Consider the following 11562-nt stretch of genomic DNA (forward strand, 5'->3'; position numbering starts at 1 on the left):
AGCGGTTTTGGATTTACTCGGTTCTTTACGCCAGAATTATCGACATTTCTTATTTTCTGGATTTTTCTTATTGGCTAACCAAAACACGCGACGTCCGATAACCAATAAGGAGTTTCGGGTAAATCCGAGTAAATCCGAGTAAAACTGAACCCGCTCATCTCTAGTAACAATAAAGCAGCCAGTATTTACCCTGCACAGAAACAATATAACCCATCCAAATCTAACACTCTCTGCACATGTTACATCTGCCCCAATGGCAGAGCAACATGGTTTGCCCATAAGTGTGCTTTTTTGGTTTGCTAACCTGAATAACCCCCATAGTCAACATTTAATTAAGTTCTGTAGTGAAATAAACTGAGAATTGCCAAGCTCCAGCAGTATGTAAATTGCTTGTAAATTGCACTAGCTTTGTACACAGCTGTACCATGTTGCTGTTACTATACTCTCCTGATGCACAGCAACTTCTGAAAGTCAAAAAATGTAGCACAGAGGAAACTACTCTGATTTAACATTTATCACTTACTCATGTAGAACAGACTTACATTACTTACCAGGAATTCCGAAATCAGAGAGAGCACATAAAATGCCTGTATACCTGCACCCAATTACCAATCTGTGGGGAGCTGGGATCCTGTCCAAGTGTATTGGAGCCTGCATTTTTAGTTGATCACCATATGGTGAAGTATATTTGCCATAACAATATTAGACATAATTCTGTATTAGAAACATACAGCATTGAGCTCTGGGCATCCCATGCTGAATGTTTGTCTGAAATTCGGAAGAAAAGAAAAGGTTTCCTGCTGAACATCTGCACAGTTATGACTGTAATTGTAGCGCAGGAAAAGGAGAACAACGGGACATGTCTGATTGTTATGTGTGTCTGATAATCCCTTGCAGAGAGTTACATACCAGGGAAGTAATAAGAGGAGCCCTGTGTTAGGTGTGAGCGGTGCCCGCAGACTGCAATGTGAGCATCTCCCACACTCATGATAGAAAGATGCAGTAGCTGATTGTCACGACAGCAAGTGGATAAAGTTCTCAGTAGGGCATCTCTCCCTCTCTTGTCTTCTTTAATCCAACTGCTGGAAGTAGCTGGGGGATCAGTTTCATGCTTTGTCACTCCTGGATGTGGGCGGAGGAAATAAACCCATTGTGGAAACCTATAAAAAGAAAGAAGCTGAGGTCATTAAAGACCAAAGAGAAAGGGGAAGCCAGGGAGACTGAGAAGCACATGGAGTGTTCCTATGTGTGTTACTGCACAGTGAGCTCTCAGCTGCATGCAGAGCACAGCAGGTCCTGTACATCATCAGTGCTGGCTCTGTGCTGGCCAAGCTGCCTCTCACACTGATAGGGACAGGGGGATCTGGTTCCCACTCTCCAGCATCTTATCACACATCTGCTCACCTGGCTCCCTGGCTCAGCACACGCTGGACGCTGGATACTGCCACTTAGAGAACACGCAATCTATTTTCTGGATTCCCTTCATGGACTTTTTCAAAACAAACAAAAATCTGATACACCTGGTTCTACTGAAGAACTGCTCTGACTGCTACAACTGTAACGTCTGAGAGCAGCTCAGCTATTATTGTTACATCTTACTGGAAGTTTTATACATTTTGATAACTTTTGCAATTTCACATCCATGCATGCAAACATCCCGGCGTCCTGTTTCATCAGTTACTGCCTGCCTTAAGCTCTTGAGGTTGTCTCTCATCTAGAGAGGACAGACCCCACAGATCCTCTTGTCTGTGACATCTGGAGAATTGGGTCACTAAGTGGAGAAGGATGAACATGTTTTTCCTCGGTGGGAGTGGAGAGTGCTGTTGCCTGCTACCTCTGCTGGCTACACTGCTGCTGATGGTGGTGGTGGAGGGGACCCAGGTAGACATATCCAGGTCCAAGGCTAATTCCATCAAATCCATTCTGGTGGTTCAGGCTCCAACCCTGGCGACCAACAGGTCTATGAGTGTCCAGTATGGAGTGTCGCACAAGAAAGGGAAAAGCCTTGGACAGGTAAGATATGCACAAGTGCTGTTGGAGTGATTGTAGTACATTATTGATTACTGTGATGTAAGGGGACACGATTTCTTATTGTATAGTTTAATGTCACTACTTTATTATTATACTGGGGGGGGGGGGAAGGGCACTAGGGGGCATTTTATTGTTATCTGTTCAATTAGACTGTATCTTGTAACTACTTTTAGGATGCCTACCTGTACTCATTACAGAACATTACTAGACTACACGAATAGATGCAGCTACATGAAATACAGTACACAGCTGGTCCTCAACTGAGAATGAGAAACATTACTAGGTGACGGGGGCCGGTCATAGAAAACATCGCTTAGAAGATTGAACCATTTAGCAATAGGCCATGTAAATACTGAAAAAGGTCGAATAGTAACATTGTATTTTACCTATGCGGATAAAGACTTAGTTTAGATAATAGACTCTGTTTATTTTCTGTATGTCCCTATACTGTACTCATATTTATATCACAAACAGTTATTAGGATAACTAGAACTATTAGTTTGAATTGTTTAAATGTTGTTGTTTTTTTGTTTGTTTTTTGGTCTAGTAATAGAATCTAGCACTTTACATGAACTATTCCATAATCCAAATCCATAAACCTTGCACAAGTGCAAACGGGTTTATACACTTTGCAGGAGTGGAGCTACAAGTGCCAGCATGCCCGAGCGCCTAGACCAGGCCTGGCCACCTGGCCTAGACAGTAACAGAACATCCTGGTACCTATAGTTTTACAGCTGATGGAAAGTTACATGATGACTATTTGGGTTAGATGTAAAGCTGTCACTAGTTTTGTGACCTTCAGGGTTACCCTCAGTTTGGTAAATCCATTCCTTGTTGTATGGCTGTACTGTAGGTACATGTATTGCTCTCTGGGATCACGTAAAGGAGCATTACAAATTCTGCCAGGCTCTATGTTATGTAATAGCCCTCTGCTGAGATACATGGAGACATCCTCCTGCCTGCACAGAGTTATATTGTGTGGTTGCTGCGTGATCTCTGTGGCTATATACAGTACTGGGCGTCTTTCTATGATGATTACCGTAATAAACAAGTGTGGTAGATAATGATACCATGGGGACCAGTATTTTGGTATTGGTAGAAGTAATCAGTTATCAGTAAAATGAGCACTGTTGCTTGAATGGTGTGTTTAATTGAGTGCAGTGTAAGCAATAATGTTACTATTATTCTCGCAAGTACTGATTCTGTTACAGTTGAAATACTTGTATTATGCTAATATGTCATATAAAAGTGTGCATTAGGGCGTGGAATGGACTTGAAGTATTTTCTATGCAAATGTACTTCAGGCAAAGGGGATACAACCAGAGAGATCTCGCCTGTTGGGTAGAAATAACAGGTTGGGTGAAGGCATTAGTAGAGATTAATGCAAGAACACTCCGATCAATCTAATAAACTGTGATTTTACAGAATGGTGCTATTACAGTTTATACAAGTAGGAAGCATGCTGTAAATTCATATCGCCATCTGAAATGATTCTGCGCAAACTTTGCTCTTCGTTGGCGAGTTATGCTGGAAATAATATATCGCAGGGCAATGAAATAGCGGTACACCGTAACGCAACCCTTACATCGGTCCCGTCTGGTGAACAGGTACTTTATTGGCCTGATAGAATGAAGACCGAATTGTTACATAACCATTCTGTAAAAGTAGTGAACGTTCTAATAATAGGGGCAAGTATTAAACAGTCAGTATATGCCCTGAAAATTGTGTAAATTCATCACAAAAACATTGCTTCATTTTGTTGTTTTGTACTTAGCTGTTTGCTGTATGCTATAAATCCTTGTTACAGCTGTGCTGTAGCTTTGGTCATACTGACACCAAATTGTGTATTTGGTTTTGCTGCAAATCTTATATCATGTCCTCATTCCCAGTGTGCAGCCTTCTGTTCCTCAGCAATATCTGCAGACAAGGAATCCATCCCTTCAGCCCTGGACGTTCAAGACAGATATTCCCAGCACCCCATCTTATCACACCAGCCATCTGGCTTCTATTAGCTTGGTTCTAGCACATATTTTTCCTTCAAAATGAGCTAACATGAGCTACACATCATAAGATAAGTGACATATAATATCTCTAAGAAAAGAGAACATTATAATGTTAACTGAAATTACACATTGGACAGGTTACCTGATATGGCAGCTCAAGATAAACATTTGTTATTTACCTAAATAAATCAACATTAATTAGATACATGTGTCTGAAGAATGGAAAAAGGAAAGAAGATATAGATCACAAGATGGTCACAGTCTTCCCTTTATTCTATGTGTACTTTCATGAGACATATGGATGGATACAATTTGTTCTGTGCATCATTAAATGCTAATTTGTAACTTTCATTGCTTCTACCACCATTATTAGGTCACAGAATGTCTCCTCTCCAACCCTAAGGCAAGAATTCCATTTATTATGCTTGATGAAATAAGAGCAAAGAATCTGTAAATCTGTAATAGTGTCTATACTGTATAATGACTTCATGTGATACAGTTCTTCTTTGTTGTAGATGTTAGAGTTAAAAGACCACAAACACTAAATCTAGGATTCTTTCTGAAAACTCTAACTTGTATATATGCAGAGTACTTATATAGTATATATGTAGTACAGTGCGTCCACATTTTTATTTCACATACTGTATGTCTGTAAAGTTTCCTGTACTGTTTTTATGAAGGTACTGCTCAAAGGCCAAATCTATGTGATTTCCACTAAGGATACTTTTATCAATAACTTAGTGATTTATACAAATAATTAGAGTTTTGAGGATGCTATTTGTATTGTATTATAGTTATTTTATGTTTTCTTTTCCAACTTGGTTATTTATTTAAAGTGCAGTCTCAGCCTTAATTGTGTAAAACAGATTTAGGAAATCTAAAGCATAACTTAATCCAAAAATGTCTCACAGATGGGGATAGTTACATATAAAAAAACATCCTGTGTTAATCAGGATTTTGTAAGATGTTAAGTTCAGTATTTTGATTTATTTATCTTAAATGTGCAACTCCTTGTTGTCCAAGTTCAAAATAAATATTTTCCTAAAAGTTTAATTCTTTTTTTTATGATGCTATTTAAGAATGGCTATAAGAATGTTTGTAGGATGGTAAATGTAAGACTATGCAAGATTTGGCAGGAAGCCTTCATCCTTAGTTTATTTGCATGATACTGCAATGAGGTGATATATGCACTTTTAGGGAATTTCTACTTGAAATATGTTAAATCATGCAGCAAGGTGTATTACGAAAACTATTTGTGAGAGATTTATATCACACAATAATGGCAATACTTATACAGGGTGCATGGAAAATGTTTTTCTCCATGCAATTCTTCCAATTCAGAGTAAGCAGGGGGGAGATCTTAACAGGAGGAAAGGGGCAAAGACTTTCAGTGGGCCAAACAATTGTGGCATGACAGATGATTTCCGTAGAGCAATGGTGTGGTTCTCCTTCGGGGGACATCTACAAAAACTATGAGAACAGTATTTACAAATGTTAGACATTTTGCCCTTTCATTTTCAGCAGCTCATATATAGCAGTTTCCCTGTGCACATGTTTTTAGAAATGTAACCCATCATGTCTGCTAGAAAACTATTTTGGACTGGGTCCAACTTTATGGAACTCCAACTCATTTGTGTAATACATTAAAGGGAATCTGTCAGTGTAATTGTGCGTGCTCATATGTCTATTTAAACAGAGCTCTTAGAAATGTACACTACTTATCCGTTTTGCGCACTGTGGATGTTCATTTACATAATCAGATTGGGCAAGGAAAGAGTAAAGAAAGTTCATACTGTGTTTCAGGCACTCAGGAAAGTTCCACTCAATGTTGTAAAAAGTATTTTTAAGCATTTCTCAACATTTCTTCACATATTTGAAGCATAGGTCCTGACTGTCAGATATGCTGATGTGTTTTTTTGCTATACATATCCCACTTTAATTAATCTTCACTGATGATTTTTTTTTAAGATAGTGGAATACAAACTATTTCATGTATTAGTTCATTTGAATAGACTGTACCTGCACAAAACAGATGGAGCACTGTACTTAAAGTACAGTATTCAGACTATTTGCTTAGTGGCAATTGAATGGTGTTGAAACTCTTGTCTATTGTTGAAAATAGATCAACTAAATGGATAAACTCTAACTTATAGTTTTATTTACTAGCCAAGTTCCAAGTAAAATAATACTGTATAATATACAGGATCAATGGCTCCTAATTTTGCAGAACATTCTCCTTTTTATAGCACTTAATATATCTAATTCATAATACTTTTAGTTTCAGAATTTTAGATCCTATTGAACTCAAATTCACAGTCAGTGTCGGACTGGGGCATGAAGGGCCCACCGGGGGAATGCAGTGATAGGGGCCCATACTTAGGGGTGTGGCCAGCCTACAAAGGGGGTGTGGCCAGCCTCCACGAGGCTTGAAATACACAATAGTTTAGTGCAGTGTAATGCAACATATCTACCATGTATAATACAAGTGCACAGTCTGGAACCTAATCCCTAGAGGAAGGAGTGGGCCCTCAGGCAGTGGGGCCTACCGGTGGTTTCCCTGGTACCCCTGTGGGCCAGTCCAAACCTGTTCACAGTACACATAACAAATTGTTCATATTACTTTTTTTACCACGTATCGGACCTAACTGTAAATAAAAGTTTCTTGGTACCTACAGTACATTAAGACTAACTCTACAGTACCTACAGTACATCAGTACATTAACTCTCTCAGGCTAGCTCAGTTGTCTCTGTGTCAGGCTATGCTGAGTTTAAAATGATCAGTAGACCTTGCACATGTAGGTTTATTAGCGGAGCAATTAATTAGCATTTGATACCAGTGTAGCAGCGCAGTACAAACATTTTTTTTTTAAGGAGAATGGTCAATAGACTATCTCTTAGTGTGACATGAATGCACAGATTAATTATAGGACTTGTCTCTCCTACACAGTTTTTTGTTACACGTCGAGTCTTCTATATCCAAAATACAGAATATTCAGAAATAAAGATTTTTTTTTATCACGACAGAGAGTGACACATTTGCTCTTTGATGGTTCAATGTACACACACTTTGTTTAATGCACAAAATGATTAAATATATTGTATAAAATTACCTTCAGGTTACATGTATAAGGTGTATATTAAACAAATGCGTTCTGAGTTTAGACTTGGGTCCCATCCCCAAGATATCTCATAACGGTATGCAAATATTCCAAAATATGGAGAAATCTGATATTCAAAATACTTCTGGTCCCAAGCATTTTGGATATGGGAGACTCAACCTCTTCTATATACATTAAGTTAGTGGCTCACACTGTTGGTTTCAGGAGCTGACATACTATATAGTTCTGTACTGTTACTCTGCCTATCATGTCTACACTGCCATCCTCTGTATGCTCCCCTTGTTGTCACTCAGCATACAGTAAGTGGCTTTTCAGGTATTACTATAGGCTCTCTGGCTAGCGATTACCTTTAACAGGCTTCACTGGTTTCTGGAAACTCCCTGGCAGGATGCAGATATTGCACTCAAAAGAGTTCTCTCCAGCATTTTAGTTCTTACAGACAGTGACAACCAGGTCTAACTCAAGGGTACATATTCAATCTCAAGTACACAACATTCCAACTGTCCTACGTGCACTGAATAAAGGAACCCAACCCTAGGTTTTTTTTTAAACCCTATAGTCCTACCACTCACTGTCTGTCATGCCACACGGTGTGTAAATCCCTAATATTGTCATAGCTGGCTAATAGCCATCTATTGTATGACAGATGGTTGATCGCAGCCAATTCAGTCACTGAACACCAAAATATATTGGAAACAGTTTGAAAATATAGTGAATGACAATAAAAGTGCATTAAGCTGAATATTATATTCAGTTATTTTATCCTCATTATTTTCCAAATCATAAGGACTGGATACATTGGCTATGAAGCCACAGTAACTTTGTACTTTTAAAACACATTTTACCACTGGTTCAGGTTATAATAGACTCATCGACTATTATGGCTAAAATTACACTCTTGGTACTGTGCTTTCTCTATAGTGTTTGACTCTGGTGTGGTCTCCACCATTTCTAATATTGTGATACATGTGACACAGGAGACTCTAATGGTTGGTCAATGCATCATTCAGTTTACGATCTTGGCTTTGGAACTTGGGTAAACTAAGGAAGTGTTAGTAGCCCCCTTCTGGCAAGATCTCTCAAGACATCTTAGAAAAGATCAAACATGAGTTAAGACACCACCTGTTTAGATAGATATCCACTTCAGGGAGTCTTTAAGGCTTGGTAAAGAGTCTGAAAACTCAGAAAATCTTAGTCTCCAGTTTGGACCCAATTTAAAAAAATAAAATAAAACTGTTTTTCCATGCTCTGAGGAACCCATGAAAGTGTTCATTTGATTTTCTCCTCAGATCAAAAAAGTATGTTCTCCAATGCCTTGCGGAGGACAGCTGGCATGCCAAACTAGAGAAATGTGTCCAGAAAATGTATTTGCAACTGGTCACAACCTCTAGGTCTGCAGATTTTGCAATATTGTCTGAAATCTGAAATCTGAAGAAGGAAACATAATTCTCTCCACACAGGAATCATAAATGCATTAAATATTGAGACATTCAGCCTATTATTAAGGGTTCTAAATATTTGCAAATTAACGACTATGAAGATCTAGATTAATATACTGTAATGATTTAATAATACTTTAGGCTGAGGGTGCTGTCATAGGAAAACAAGACTTCAATTTGAAAAATGAAGATACATGTCCTCTTAAATTAGCACTCCTGGACTCATTTCTCCATAGTATTTCTTAAGAATGCTCAATAAATTTCATTAGAAAAAAAAAATATTAGTTGGTCATGGACTCACATGTTACATAATTATTTATAATTATTTATATAAAATATTAAAAACGAAGTGATGAAAAAATAATGTGATAAATGTATAATTGATTTGTTATTCCCGCTTATAATTGGATGACTGAGGAGGGAATGTCCTTTTATAGTTGTATGTATTGATTCAATGACAGCTACTGTATAAGCAGATTTCTTTACTTATTTTCATATCTTCATATAAAATTCTTGTTATCATTTAGTTGTCTTAAAGTGCTTTTCATCTTTCCAAAGATTAGTATCAGTATCTACAGTATGTATCAGTATATAATAGTATCTGTATATATGTGTTTCTTATAAATAATATTGTTTTATGAAATTTGCTGTCACCAACAGTTTTTTTAAAGGACTTCTCCACTATCATTACAAATATAGCTCTCACCAAAGTAATAAATTTGCAGTTTTTGTACACCAGAAGCAATATCATCCTTCCAATGTTAGAAAGAAAGAAGCTTTGGAGGTAACTCAGATCTGATCGCTGGGCAGCGATTTTTGCAGCCCTGTGATCAGATATTCGCCGCCCACAGGGGGAGTGTATTTTCACTGTGCAAGTGTGTGAACGCATGTGCAGCAGAGCTGCACAAATTAATTTTGTGCAGTCTCTGCACAGATCAGGACTTACTCAGCCACTGAGATCACATTTGGCTGTTCGGGGGCCGGATTTAACGTAAGACATCCTCCCTTCAAACGCTTGGACACGCCTGCATTTTTCCAGACACTCCCTGAAAACGATGAGTTGACACCCGCAAACACCCTCTTCCTGTCAATCTCCTTGCAAATGCCCGTGCAAATGGATCCTTCGCACAAACCCGTCACTGACCGGCATTCCCCATTGCAGCCGTGCAACAAGCCGGCGCAGTACGGTGCATACACATGCATAGTTCGGATCTGATCGCCCGCTGTGCGAAAACACACAGCAGATCTGAATTACCCCCCTTTTCCACTACTCCATTGTTAAACCATCCCAATGTTTTTCTCTGTTTCTTCTTTGAGGTAGATAACTCTTCCACCGGTTTGTAGAAATCTTTTTCCAGATTAGTAAACTTGGCAAGTATCACCCATGTGGGTTCTTTTCATCCATTACCATATTCATAAAATCTGAAGTATCTTCTAAAAGTAATTATCCCCACCTATGATCCATCTCAGATGGGGCAGGTGTTGTGGACACCAGGCATTAACCCAATCTACTACCCACAATATAATGTACCACCAACGAGCCTCCAAAGGTGTCTCAGGTACATTCTACCTTGCCTCACTGCTGAGTTCAGGTTAGGTATGTAACGTAGACAACATTCCTTGGGTAAGTCAGCACCAACACTTAGCATCACAAAAAATCCATGTCCATAATTTGAGGATGCACTCTGAGTTTCTTACTCCTCTCATATTTCATAAACCATTCACATTTGCTTTAAAGTCAGGTTCTATAGTATTGTCATTGGCATATGTTAGGCTTAGTGAGAGGTTAATAGAAAATACCTTCAATTCTGAGAAATTCGTAAACTATTTACATATATGAGATTATTTCTACCAGCTCTTTTAAAATGCTTATGGAAAAATAGAGCTCTGGTATTTGAACACTCCCAAAAAATGGAATTTAATGTTCAAATTCACTGGAGGAAAAAGAAGCCAACACTAACTGAGGCTTAATAGTGACACCCAGGAAAATGTCAAAGGGTGAAAAAGGAAATGTTTTCGCAAAAAATGTTTAAACATATTAAACAATGTCTGGAATGTTTTCAAAATAGCTGCTTTAAGTAATAGAATGCACCAGTCACAAACAAGATATAGAAAATAATTGTAGAAGGTCTGTTCCATCTCTGCAATGCGTGGGGGCGGGGTACAGCAGAGGGGGTGGGGCTGGCAGCAATAAAGGAGATAGGGCCGAGTGGAGACTGAGTTGGCCCAGCATACAGCGGGACTGTTATGCTAATATATATATATATATATATATACACACACACACACACACACACACACACACACACACACACACACACACACACACATATTGGCCTAAGTTTTATTGTCCTTTGTGCTGAGATAAAATTTAGTGGTGATTAGACAGTGGTTGTATTCACTGTGTACATTTTGTTTCATAAATACTTGCAAATTGGCCCCACCAAAAATTGGCATAATGACTTATTACATTACTCCTTGAGATATTCCATTAAACATCAATAATCAGGAAAAGCACAGTATCAGCTACCATTACTATGTAAACTTTCTTTAGCAATTTATTTTTCTACTGTTGCATCACAAGTCGTTGGACAACTATCACTCATCACAGTAAAAAACAAACTATAGGCAAATAACTAATATTATATTTGCAGAAAAAGGATTGGATAGTCCCAGATAAACTACAGTACTGTGCTTTATTAACTGATTCTCACGAATAGTTGGTTGAGGGACTGAAGACATCATGTGAGTGAAGCTGATCATATAATGCAGTTCAGCCAGTGGTGTCTTGGCACTTTAAGCACTTATATACTGCATATTACACAGATAATGTATTTACATATACATATTGATACTGATTTTGAAAAAAAACCCAGTTATGGCAGTACATTTAGGGACATAGGGACAGAGATGGAGGATGCTAAATGCACATCAGCTGCATCTTCGGATGCAGCTGATGTGCGAAAATAT

At 38.3% G+C, this 11562-nt stretch overlaps 1 protein-coding gene across 1 annotated transcript in view; it reads left to right on the forward strand.

Annotated features, from left to right (window-relative positions):
- The first annotated feature begins 895 nt into the window (after positions 1 to 895).
- DKK2 (dickkopf WNT signaling pathway inhibitor 2) overlaps positions 896 to 11562 on the forward strand; it is a 197028-nt gene continuing 186361 nt past the window's right edge. The window contains exon 1 of the mRNA XM_063919210.1: positions 896 to 2013. Coding sequence (XP_063775280.1) covers positions 1786 to 2013 — 228 coding nt within the window. The 5' untranslated portion in view covers positions 896 to 1785. The remainder of the gene's footprint in view (positions 2014 to 11562) is intronic.

Source organism: Pseudophryne corroboree, chromosome 1 (assembly GCF_028390025.1).
Source record: "Pseudophryne corroboree isolate aPseCor3 chromosome 1, aPseCor3.hap2, whole genome shotgun sequence".
Lineage (NCBI taxonomy): Eukaryota > Metazoa > Chordata > Amphibia > Anura > Myobatrachidae > Pseudophryne > Pseudophryne corroboree.